Below are 13,148 nucleotides of genomic sequence, written 5' to 3'. Positions count from 1 at the left end.
AGGCTACCGCAGCAAACGGTACCGTTTATGCAAGTCCAAACAGATGAGCATGCAGTACAGTTGTGTCGCTGGTAGGCTAACTTGTGATGCCGTCCTCCAGAATTTCTTCTTGGATTTAGAGATTTTTAGTATTTTGGATATTTTTGCGTGATTCAACCTTCAGCGGACGTTTTTCGCCGCATTGGCGGCCGCCTGATTTGGTTTGGGTTTCGTTTACAACCTTCAGAAATCGGCGACGATCTCAACTGCAGCCATGAGCTGATCTGCTAACCGACACGACTTGGTCAGGCGTACTGAAAAATGCGCTTCACGCATTCTTTGGAGCATTTTTCAAGCGGCCCATGGGACATGGCCTGTGCAAGGAATCAGCCCCTGTCCCGACTGGATGTGCTGCACGCGCTTTAAAACTGAACTGAACACACACAATCTCTACAATCACATGACAACTTCACTCACTTGCTTTACTTCAGGTAAAATCCGTCTCGGAAGTGCGCCCCATGCCCAACCTACACGTACGCACACTACGATTTTCTCCAAACCGCTTGTTTGGAAATTTTTTCCAGGCTGTTTCATGGGGACCGTAAATGTGTTTCGCTCCAAGAGTGTTATGGCGCCCACACTCTGAGAAAGTCTATCAATAACCCTGTGGCGATGCATAAAACGAATCATTTGATTTTTTCGGCAACACCCCCACCTCGCCGACTAAGATGTTACTATACTCATGGAACAGCCTTCCGATGATTATCGCGTGCTGCATCTTGTCTCATGATGATTATCTCCTCTAATAATTTGCGTGGAATGATTTCGCTTTCCTTTATCTACGTTATTAACTTGCTTCTTTTACTGCTGATTAGGTTAGGTATATTCCTTGCCAGCAGTACACCTATTCATCTCTTTGCCCGCACAGCAACTACTCACACACGCCGAGGATGCCTATCCTGGGGGCATTCATCACAGCTTCATCGATGGCATCCGCTGGTAATGCCCACCACCTCCCAGGAAAATGCCGCGGGGCATTGAAGCCCAGCTCGGCCCGCAGCGGCCGCAGGATCCGCCGCTTTCCGAGCGCAGAGTAGCCCGGTGGCCTGAGGGGCCCGCACACGACATTCCCATATCGATCAGAGCGCCCATACAGGCGGTCTGACAGAGCCCACCGCCGTCCGTCCAGCCCCGCGGCACCCGCCAGAGTCCGCCGCGCTGCAGGATTGTGTGCGTGCGGGTGTCAGGCGCGGGTGATGTATGTATGGGTCAGGGGACGGCGCGAGGACGAGCGAGCGCGCCGGCTGCTGCCGCTCCCGTGGTCCCGTGGTCCGGTGGTCCGCTGCAGGCCTGCCGGACCACCTGAGAAGCAGCCTCCCGTCGGCTCACTAGCTGTACAGCCTATCGAGTCGACGCGGCTCATCAGCGTCCATTGCACGTGCTGTAACATCCGAGTGTTTGTTCCAGCATTCGTTTTTCTGCCCGCTCCTGCCCGAGCTCGCTTGCCTCTCTGAAGAAAGGTTCCACTGCCGTCAGGCGCAAATGACCCCTCTCTTCACACTCCTTCACCCTCACGCGTCGGTCGTCGCCTGCTCTAGTCGGCTGTCCCCGGTGGCCCCCACGGGTGCGGGCCCGGCGGCCGGGTCGCCGGCCCGGCTGCCCGATTACGGCCGAATCAATACGTCGGGCGGGCTCCTCCCCGCCGCTGACAGCCGCGGCGCACCATCTCCGCAGCCCGTCCCCCGGGCGGGGGCACGGCCGGGCCCGCGGGGAGGCGGTGACCCACGGGAGGACCGCTGACCCGCGGGGAGGACTATCGGTGCCCGTAGCCGCCGGCGGCGCGCGCCGGGTGCGCAGTGATGTAACGACGCGGCGTGTGGGCGGGGAGGCTGCGATGGTGAGCCACCTAGCGGGATAATCGACATCCTTTCGCCAGCTGTGTCAAGCTCGGTACGGTTGGGAATATCAAGACGTTTTAGTTATCATTGTTTTTGTTTCCTTCATCGTTTATCAATAACAAATACTAGTTAATAATCGATGCAACGTTTAAAAAATCCAGCACCATGTGTGGTGTCACACTTTTACCTCGACATCGTAATTATTCTCGCATTAATTGCGGAATGTCATGAATCTAAACTAGAACGTCTGCATCACCTTAGACCCCATATAGCCCCCCAAAACGGCTTCAGGGACCCGCGGGCTGAGAAATTAATTCCGACCGGTATAGCAGGGCCTACCGTCAGTGTCCTCCTTGATTGAACCCGCGAACGGCCACATACCACCTGAAATACAAACGATTCACCCTTGGCGTAACACACTATGCTACTCTCAAATAAATACAATTTTCCGCGATTTATTCACCGCCGCAGTCCTGAATCTCCAAATCAATGAGTGATGAGTTGAGTTGATGATCTTGACTTAATTTAAGAGAGTGACCTGTGTTACTCTTGTTCGGCGCCGCCAGGGCTTTCGAGCTGCTTTGGGTCGGTTAGACAAGTTGATTGGATCTTGAGACGGAACAACTAGATGTAGGTAATATTGGCCCGAATTAAGAAACCGGATTTCTGTTATTAAAAATTCATGAAATCATATGATACGTAAGCGTTCATAGCATCGAAGCTTCAGGCATTCGGACTCCATAAATTACGTTTGTTCTGTCATGGCGCCGTCACACATAATCCCACTTAGTTAAATATTCATTTTTGTACAAGCATAGGTCATAGCTAATTAATGGATTATCGCTAAATGAAACCACGTGCGTCACCATCTCTATAGGTCAAAGCATGTATCGATTCCCAGTATTCGTGCTCCGTCGTCACCGGAACTGGAGGTGCGCGCGGTAGGCGGTACCCTCCAGCCGTGTGAGGGACGGGGGCGGGGCGCCAGGATTATGGGCCGGATGCCCCCGACCGCCCGAACAGGCGTTCGGCTCATGGGCCTGACAGGGGCGCGTGCCAACAGACCATTGTACAAGCGGGGCGCGGCCAGTTGTGTGGCGGCTTTAGCACCCGTTGTGGGCTATTAGTGCACGCGCTGTGCGCGTTAGTGAGACGTGAAAGTCAGGGCGCGTGATCGTCCGCACTCACTCTTGACCGCAATGCAATTGCATAATAAACGACGCGGGAAAACGCGGCAGGCGCAGCGCGTGCCCGCGCCTTCTCGTGAGGAAGCCGGGGGTTTACTATTCCGTAGACGGCGCGACGGGGCATATCATTATTCCGCGCGGGCAATCGGCTATCTGGCACATCGGGCGCCAGTTCCGATGCAGGGATATCAGCTATGCAGATATCAAAAGTACATTGCATTTAATCACAAACTGATATCAAGAGGCGTCCAACGCATCTCAGGACCCGTGGCCCATACAGACAGCCGCAGACTGCGACGGAAACGTCTACAGCAGACATGTGGCGCCTCGCTGAAGACACACACACACACACACACACACACACACACACACACACACACACACACACACACACACACACACACACACACACACACACACACACACACACACACACACACACACACACACACACACACACATGTATATATATATATATATATATATATATATATATATATATATATATATATATATATACGACTAAATTGCCAAGAAGTGTAAACTCATGCTGGTAACATTCACACATTTGACAACAAAACCTATATGACCACCATAGTGAAAACAAGCCCCGTGCCGTTGACAGGCGCACGGGTCGAAAAGGTCGAAATAGGTCAAGGTCCGGAGGTGCAAGGCCGAAACTGAACAGGACGCCCCCCTCAGCTCCAAAGCCGCCGCACCTGTGTAGAAGAGCAGGCCGTTGGGCTCTCGGGTCTTGAAGAACATGGAGAGGTTGTCACTGGTGCTGGCGATGGCCTCGCCGCCCGTCTTCGTCAGGTCGTACGTCATGTACTCATTGCCGCGGAACGTCGCCTCCGACGGCGGCTTCTCTGTAACCCGGAGATGAGCCGGTCAGAGCCGCGCCGAGCCAGGCCCTGCGATAGTGATCACGCGGGCCTTGGCAGCGAGCGGGCGGTGCCGCCAGTGACTGTCCTGAGTACACGGGCGCGAACACTTGGCGGACGCAGCAGGGAGCTTGAAGGCGCTGTGCTAGAGAAAATGTGCCACGCTTGTGTTGTGTTATACTGAGCTGTAAACTCAGGCCGAAACTATAAGGTAGCGTAGCTCAGCGGCCAGAATACGTTGATAGGTTCGGCACAAAACGGAAAGTGCGGTGAACCAGGTACAGGAAGGAATACAACTTCAAAGTTGAAGCATGCATGAACGAGCTTTTCTTGTGTGCCAAAAGTCCACGAGACAAAACGTCTTTCTAGTGGCATTTAGTCATGCTATAAAGAGAGAAGCATCTTGGATTGCTACAAAACTGGGGCGAGTGTGCACAAATCAAAGGTGAGCCGATCTCATAGACTGTACTGGAGAGAATCAACAAACATCTCCGTGTCTGAACATGTTAAACAGATACATGGCTATCATATATTCGTATTGCATAGACTCTGGACTTATCATGGATGTATGAGCGAGGAACACACAAACATGAGAAGCGATGGATTGTGGTGAGGAATAGGTGTTCAAATGGAAAACTTTGGCGCCGGGTTTGTCTAATAATAGAGGATGTGCCTGGCGCGCGAGGCGCCCTGATGGGACAGCTCTGATGCTCAGCAGATTCAATTGAAAGAAAATGAGCCAACCAGCACGATAAGTGTAGTACACCATTATGGATGCATTAGACAACACGCGAATTTTGTAATCAACCGTTTGCCACCAACTAAGCTCAACATGTACGTTTAACCGTGAGTTATCAGCCCGATGGCGAACCGATGGGAACCGATGGAAGCACAATGGTGGTGAGAGTTGAATTCCTCGCTCTTCGATAATTATGACAAAAACGCAGACAATGATGTTAATTAGAATAAAGGCAAATACGCAATAAGGGATCGAAACAACAACAAGCAAAGCACCCGAGCGCCAATGTTAAACATCTAAGGAGGCGCTGATCGATGCACAGGATATCACACAGCTTTATTCGAAAGGACGCTGGGTCGGAATATTCACGGCGCAATAAAGCGAGGCAGAGTTTTACGCGCTGAGCCGAGACAGATGATGTGCAGTATATTTCTCGGTCTCCGGTGGCTGAAACGCCAAACGGGAATAGCACATCGCTGACACCGTTCGCACCAGCTGTGCCCACTATTCTATTCTCCGGCCCCGGCGGCTTTATCACGCCCAGCTGCTACCCCTGCCGGCCCGGCCTGGGCGTCGCGCCGACCGGCAGTTTGTGTAGTTCCCGCGGATGATGCAGAGCAAAGTTTATTTTTCTCTCGAAGCCCATCAATAGGCAGCCAATCAGCACTCCATTCATTATTTATTCATAGAAGGGACGTCGGCGGCCACAGCTCAATTAGTCTCCTTCGGCTGCTCGCACCAACATGCAGAGTCTTCAACATCTCCTTGGAAGTCGGGCTAAATGAAGTGACCGTGGCACGCTGGCGGCTCGGTATTCCCGCCGGCCTGCGGCCTCCGGCTGGTCGGCCGGCTGAGCCCGCAAACAACGGAGACGGAGACCAGCCCACCGGCGCGCCAGGCGATCGGGCTCGAGCGCGGTCCGAGCGGCGCGAGTCCGGAGGCGCTCGCGGCGGTCGAGCGGCGCGAGTCCGGAGGACCTCGCGAGTCCGGAGGCCCTCGCGTCGAGGCGACAGGGCCCATCCGGAACAAGGGCGTCTGTCTGTGCGCGATGGGCCAGTTGCACGGAGCCATGGTTGGCAGCTACGTGTTACGTTTAAACGATCCTACTAGAAAAGATCAAAGGTTTGCGGCTTGCGCGAAGACCAAAGGATTGCGTGGGACTGTGAAAACTGAAGCGTTGGTCAACAGCCTTACATTGCTCAGGTGTTAAGTGTTTGCTGGCGCTCAACGTCCAAGGTATTTTACCTTGACATACCAATGCATATGAAACTGTCCCATAAATCCAGTTAGGTACACACAATGCACGCATGTGCATTACGAATCTTTTAGACACGTGTTTTGGGAGCCCAAATACGCTGATGACAGGGGCTGCTCTGCTGCAGTCGGCTCCAGGTCGCATTGCCGAGCATGACACAGGGAAGGAGGTCGGCTGGAAAGCCTTCTGAGTAGGCTTTGCGTGCCTGAGTTGAAGCGCTTTCAAGTAATGCAAACTTGTCTCACATAATGGACATAGCATTTAACACTTTCGATGTCAGATATTCATCGATAGAGTCGAGTCCAACTCTCGACTTTATTCTTCATGGCGCAACGTGTCCGGGAATGGATTGAACTTTAGAAAACTCATGGACCCTCCGACACATGCCTCCGAAAAGTGATACATTACTGCAGACTTTGCCGAAGTTTCTACGAGAAAGGTCACTGGACGCCGACACCTGTCCAAGCTGTCTGAGCAAATATTTGCAAGGTTGAAATTTGGATAAAGCTGTCCAGGTCTCAACGCCAGAGCGTTGCGGGCAGATCGATACAGTAAAGCATTTCGCTATGTTAAGGTGTCTGAGCGCAATAAGATTTCGATCAGAGCATGTGACAAAGTGTTCTTGGAAGAATTTCCTTGCAACCCTCGTTGTTGAATTACGACGGTTTTCTTGCGCACACCTCTGCATCAACTTTTTGAATCCACCTTACACTTTTTATACTCTTGCTTCACTTTCTAGTTCATGAGAATAACCGGCTAGTTGAGGGTTTAAAGGTTGAAAGAACTTTCAATCTCTCATAAGTCGTAACGGATGAACAGGCTCTCTACCGGCTTCTTGCACAAGGTTCAGTTCACCATCATCTTCCTTCGAAAAAAGACCAGACAGAAGTCGATGACACACCTGCCGCCGTGCCTCAATGCGGAAAACGAGCCGACGCGCGCGCGCGCCTCGGTGTGGCAACTGAGATTTACCGTTCCTCCGTAGATGATTCACGGGAACAAGTTTCACCTGTTCCAGATTTTTGTAAACCGCAGCAGTATCTCCGGCGGCAGGTGTACGAGACACCGTGTGAGGCGACGTTTGGCGTCAGCGTGGCGCGTTGACACTGGGATCGATGTCCTCTCTGCCCGGCCACTGACCACACGGACGTGGCGTCACTGCTGCACTGACTGCTCGCAGGCCGATCATGATAGGCAATCAGCATCGGGTCGGTCAAATGCCCATATAAATGCGCACGTTTCAATTCAGTCAAACTCAACACTTTGACCCGAGGCGAATGTTGCTATGAAGAAAATCACGAAACGAGAAGTTTTGTCAGTACTTCAGTCCGTTGACCGCAGACCGGCTGGTCGTGCCCCGTGCAGGGTTTCCTTTCAGTGAAGTACCCTGAGAGCCGATAGCAATCTTGAACCTGATTCTGCAAACACTCAATGCCCTGTACAGCGCACTCAGGTATTTGGTCGCGTAGATCAGGCATTCCCAACCGAGGAAGAGGGACGGGGAGTTCTCTTGCGGGCGGAATGCAAGGGTTTAGGGGGGGGGGGGGGATCACGATGAAGCCAGATCGTGTCGAGTCAAGAATGACAGCCGCCTTGGTACCGCCAACGGGTATCCGCTGATTGGAAGGTGGTGTTGCCGCATGCGCTGCCATGCGACGCGTGGAGTGAGGCAAAAATATGTGCTATGGTAGCAAAAAAGAAAGCATTTCCACGGTAGTAGGGTATTCAAGCCCAATCGAGCTATTGATTTTGCAGTTATCTGATGCTTTGTGTTCCCGAAAAAATCCCGAAAAGAACCGTTGCGCAAAACAATTCGCTGGACCTGCTAGACTGATTATTGTCCAATCTGCCTCGTGGGTCCAATGAAATATTATTCACAACGATTGTCTTCGCAGACGAATATATATATATATATATATATATATATATATATATATATATATATATACATATATAACCGTAGCACTATGCAACACATCATCTGTACATTCGATCCTGTTTTTCATTATTTTATTTTTTAAGTATTTAATGCAGTTTTGTTGTATAATAAGGGGACTAACAATTACATGCGTCCCAGGGGGTGGATCCTAAACAGATAGGGAAACACTGGCATAGATGCTTGCCGTGTTTTTAAGACCTGACAAGTTTGTCAGGTTCGAGAATGATTTCGGAGTCGCCGACGACATCGAAAGCGTGTGATACTTTTCCTTCTCTGAGGAGGGTGTCCATGGAACATTTCAACCAATATATGGCAGGCGACGAGCTCAAAATGGCGACGGAATCTTGCCAGCATTGCTATCTAGACTTCCATTCTGGCAGAGCTCGAATGGCTTTGAAACCCAATCAGGTTTGATTCAGCCTGGCCTGCCACTGACAGTGAAGCCAATTGCTGACGACGGGGAACTCGGAGGGCCAAAACAGACATCACAGCTGGTATCGCTATAACGGACTGAGGCCTTATGATGAGCGAGGAAAGCATCAGCGGCTTGTCGACCTTCAAAAGAGCCCTGCTCTTGGCAAGCGTATCGAGCTTGGAGTTTCGCACTCACATACTTTTTCAAGGTTCCGTTTACCAACGGAATGTCGGTGACGCCAACATATAAAGCCAGCTACATGCCAACATATTCTGGGAGAGAACCACCAGGGACGCATTCTTCCACCGTCAGCATTTTCACCATCCTTCTGCTCCCCTCGTTCCTTTCATCCCTCCGCCGCCGGCGCCGCTCCCGCCGGCACCCAGCGCGTGACACCTGGCTGCCGACGGCGGTATGCGACCCCGACCTTTTGCTGCGAGCCCCGTCAGCCCGGGGCCGCGGTCCAGGCCGTCGCTCGGTTTATGAGGCGCGGCGCGAGACCATCAGTCCCCCGCTGCCCGCGCGGCGACGCAAACTGACCCGAACGTCGCGGCCAGTCCCAGCGCGCCTCGGGAGCGCGACGCCAGCGGGGTGATGACCCCTGCTGCCGCTGGCGCGGGTGGACGTCTCGCGACGGCGTGAGCTTCTGACACCTGGGCGGCGGGCAGGCTGTGCGGCCGGGCGACCGCTTGCTTCCAAACACGGGGTGAACGAATGCAGTGGTGTGACGACCCCGCGCTGAGTCATGGCCGCTGTTGGTGAGGCTGACTGGTTGTCGAATGCCGACAGATCATGCACGCCAGAGAGTGACGGCTAGACAGGGCCTTATGAAGATTATACGACCGTCGCGCGTCAGCTGCTGCGGTTTCAGAATGTTAATGTCTCACGCAGCCAGCATATCTCGCTATGGCTGGAGCTTCATAAAGGGATATAGGCTATTCCAGACTTTGAGATAGCTCATATGGTGGGCACACCGGGTCGTAACTTTGCTTTATAAGGCGCACTCCGCGGATATGCACGTCTGCTCCGTCATCATACCAAGACGCACCACAAAAATCCTAATAATCGCGAATTGGCATTTTCAGCATTCAACCTAAGTGCGAAGAAAAACCTACCGCGGAGGTGTTTGCCTAATAAATAAAACGTAGCCAGCAAAGATCACACCCGCGATCAGAAGCCCATGCCCCCGTGCATGGGTCGAACCCCCCCCCCCCCTCCACCTCTAGTTGATTGTGACACCCGCTGCGCATTTCAGGCGACGAGTGACGGGCGAATCCGCTCCATCACTCCTGCCGGCCGTCTGATACACTGGCACGTCCCCCGGGGATGAATGATCTGGCTTGGCAGCGGCGCTGCCCGCACGCCGCCGCGGCGCCCGAGGCGCCAGCGCGAGCCGGGCGCGGTCCGACCGCCGCCTCGGGCACCGCTTCGAGGGCCGCGGGCGCGGAGGTCGTGACCCCGTGCCGCTCCACCCCGCCCCGCCCCATTAGCTCCCTGGATGTCACGTGACGGACCCGTGCGGCCGGCAGCGACACGGACTGTATATTTAGCCGCGGGTAAAGATGGAGTGGCCGGTGGCGCGGTGCCGGCCGCCCAGATGCGGTCCTGCTCCGGCGCTGGCGGGCCGGGAGATCCTGACCCTCACCTGACGCCGCGGCCGCAACCGCAGCCTGAAGCCGGGACCTACCCCGGGACCTCAGCCTGACGCCGAGACCTAACCCGTGGTCTCAGTCTGACTCCGGGACCTCAGCCTGACCCCGGGACCTACCCCGGGACCTCAGCCTGACTCCGGGACCTCAGCCTGACCCCGGGACGTACCCCGGGACCTCAGCCTGACCCCAGAACCTAACCCGGGACCTCAGTCTGACTCCGGGACCTCAGCCTGACGCCGGGACCTAACCCGGGACCTCAGTCTGACTCCGGGACCTCAGCCTGACCCCGTGACCTACCCCGGGACCTCAGTCTGACTCCGGGGCCTCAGCCTGACCCCGGGACCTACCCCGGGACCTCAGCCTGACTCCGGGACCTCAGCCTGACCCCGGGACGTACCCCGGGACCTCAGCCTGACCCCAGAACCTAACCCCGTGACCTAACCCGGGACCTCAGTCCGACTCCGGGACCTCAGCCTGACACCGAGACCTAACCCGGGACCTCAGTCTGACTCCGGGACCTCAGCCTGACCCCGGGACCTAACCCGGGACCTCAGTCTGACTCCGGAGCCTTAGCCTGACCCTAAGACCTCAACTTAATCCCAGTGAAAAGGTTTGTTTTTATATTTGTAAGGGAGTGCCCCAATATTCGTAAGGGATTTTGAACTGAAATAATGACATTGAAAATCATTTGGTGCAAGTTAACAGCCCTACGCTTCTTACGACCTAACTCTTCTAATTTCTGAGCTAACACGCCAGCGAAGATGTGCAAAATATGTCGGAGAGACTATTTCAAGGTCACCCCGTTCCATGACGCCATAATAACGTCATTCAAATCCTGCCACTCTACTGGCCACGCGGCGATAAAGGCCAAGGAAAGTATAATTGCCGGGTCTTTCATGCGTGGCGTTCGTGAACACAATTTCCAAATATAACGGCCGTCAGTTGGCTCCCAATCCATGCTGTGCAAGGTGCAATTACGTAATAAAACAATGACTTATCGAGGAGCATGCTTACTAAACAGGAAAATTGTGTTATCTAAAGCAGCCCATCACACTTAAAAATACACCACTAGTTATAGGTGGGTTTATTCAATCATTTCTGATGCTTGCTTCAATATCTGCAACTGTGGAGCATTTCCTTTGAGCCAATATTGGAGGTGAAGGAGAGAAATGGAAGAAGAGTTTTCAACGTGGTAACATGGGTGTGCTGTGCAGTAACATTATATTTTGAATGCAGGAATTTTCCTCACGTGCGAATTGACCTGATCCAGAAGGAAGTCGGAGGCAAACCCATACGGTCGAGCTATACCTGCTGCTCTTCTAGCTGGATTAATTTTTCGATCATCAGCTTGTCTGTAGATCTCTACATTTTCCACTAAAAACGGGCCCGTCTGCCTTAAAAGAAGTCGATCTGTTCCTTGCACATCACAGGATCCCAGTGAAAGAGGTTGGAACAAATAAGTTGGTTCCAAAGCTCGAAGCCTGGCTCCACGTGCTATCCCAGATCGGTGCCGCAATACGGAGAGGTGTAGAATCCCACTCAATTTATCGTGTGAACACATTGAAGTGTATTTACATGCGTGCTGATCCCAGTGGGAAGGCGAGACATCACATACGCCTCGTCGGCAAGACATTGCCGCGGTCATCTTTTTTGGCAAATGCGATGCACATTAGGGTAATTATCTGCCCATCTGCACTGCGACGCGCCGAGCACTAACTTAAGAGCGCAGCAAGTGAGCGTCTGGAGACGCCGCGTGGGACATCAACATTTGCTCGGCTAACAGCATGCCTAACGAACAAAACAAAACACAGGGCCTTAAAGCTGTCCACATCCTTAAAGGAATTGTCTGGTTTTCCTTTCTGAAATAGAATGGCGTCTTGTGGACTTATTTAAACTGCAAGTCAGCTAAAGCATCATTAGAGCTACGCTGCTCACGGAATCAGCTGATTTGGCAATCATTAGTGTCGAAACGAAAACGAACAGTTTCTTATGCTAGTCGAAGAACATTAGTACTTGTCAAACGTAATGAGAGGAAAATCAAGGCCATTGTGAAGGATTACAATGTAAACCACTTTGGTTTCCCCATTAGTTTGAGAGCAACGTGTGTATTTTACATGCCAAACGGTCTAATGGAACGGAATACATATTTGATGCGATAGTAAAAGCATTCGTATTCGTGTACGTTAGATACTATGGAATGAGCTATATGTACTGACATCTTCGAGCTAGGCAGTTTTGCTTCAGCTGATTCCACAAACGACACAGTGATATCATCCCGGATTTAAAACCATTACTTCGCGCAGATGAGCCTATTTCCAGAAGCGTGCTGCAGCTATTGGACTTCTACTACCTTAATCTACCTGCTTCTAGAACTAACTCAGCACGTTATGTTGAAAACGTACATTCCCCACGCTAGACCATACTGCAAACAGAACGGGTTTGACCGCATCCATCCAGCCAAATATTTTGAAAGCAAATGGGGGCATTCTGCGCGCTGGTGCGTGCAACGGAAGCCAAACGCCGTCCGGCCGAGCTCCCTCCCAGCTCCGCATCGATTTCCTGAAGCTGATGACGAGGCGCTCCTCCGTACTTCCGCTTGGCTCCTCGCGCCAGCCGCGCCCCCTGGCGTGCATTTGCATGGATTCGTCCCTCCGTCCCCTGCCGTGCGTGAAACGATGCCCAGGCCGGGCGCGCGTGCGTGCCGACCGCCCATCCGTCCGAGGCTATTTGCACAGCAAATCTGCTCGCGTTCTCTGGCAGACGGCAAACTTTATCGGGCAATCAGGAGGAAGACCGCGAAAACAAGCCGGCTAGGTGAGCGCCGGATCCCGCAGCCGCCAGTCGAGGCGTGCCAATCGCGCCCGCAGCGCGTCGGCAAAACAGGCAGGCCGCCATCAGAGTCGCGCCAGATTGTGTGGCGGCGCGCGAGCCGACCCAGCCGCGGGCCGAGCCGCCCACGCGCGGCGGCGGCGCTGCGTCAGCTGCGACGGCTGTCGCTGACGAGCTCCAGTGACGTCACGCCGGGTGCGTGACGTCATAAGCCGCGACGGAGCAGCAGGCTCTCTCCGGAAAATGGCGGGGAAGTTTGGTGTTCCAGAGGTGGTTTCAGAGGCAGGAGCCATCCACTTGAAACAGGTCTTCTCAAACGGAGGGGAGGGGAGAATCCCCTAGGGCCTTCCGAAAATCTCAGGGGAATTCCG

The 13,148-nt window shown here is 53.4% G+C and overlaps 1 protein-coding gene across 1 annotated transcript in view; it reads right to left on the bottom strand.

Annotated features, from left to right (window-relative positions):
- The window catches only part of Nrx-1 (Neurexin 1), an 86,598-nt gene that overhangs the window by 56,988 nt on the left and 16,462 nt on the right, over window positions 1-13,148 (bottom strand). Inside the window, exon 3 of the mRNA XM_037223343.1 lies at window positions 3,784-3,933. Within this exon, the coding sequence (XP_037079238.1) occupies window positions 3,784-3,933 (150 nt within the window). The remainder of the gene's footprint in view (window positions 1-3,783; window positions 3,934-13,148) is intronic.

The sequence above is a fragment of the Pollicipes pollicipes genome, unplaced genomic scaffold (assembly GCF_011947565.3).
Source record: "Pollicipes pollicipes isolate AB1234 unplaced genomic scaffold, Ppol_2.1 Scaffold_2555;HRSCAF=2994_pilon_pilon_pilon, whole genome shotgun sequence".
Classification (NCBI taxonomy): domain Eukaryota; kingdom Metazoa; phylum Arthropoda; class Thecostraca; order Pollicipedomorpha; family Pollicipedidae; genus Pollicipes; species Pollicipes pollicipes.
The sequence above is the reverse complement of the archived record's forward strand: the minus strand, read 5'-3'. Positions and strand labels throughout refer to the sequence as shown.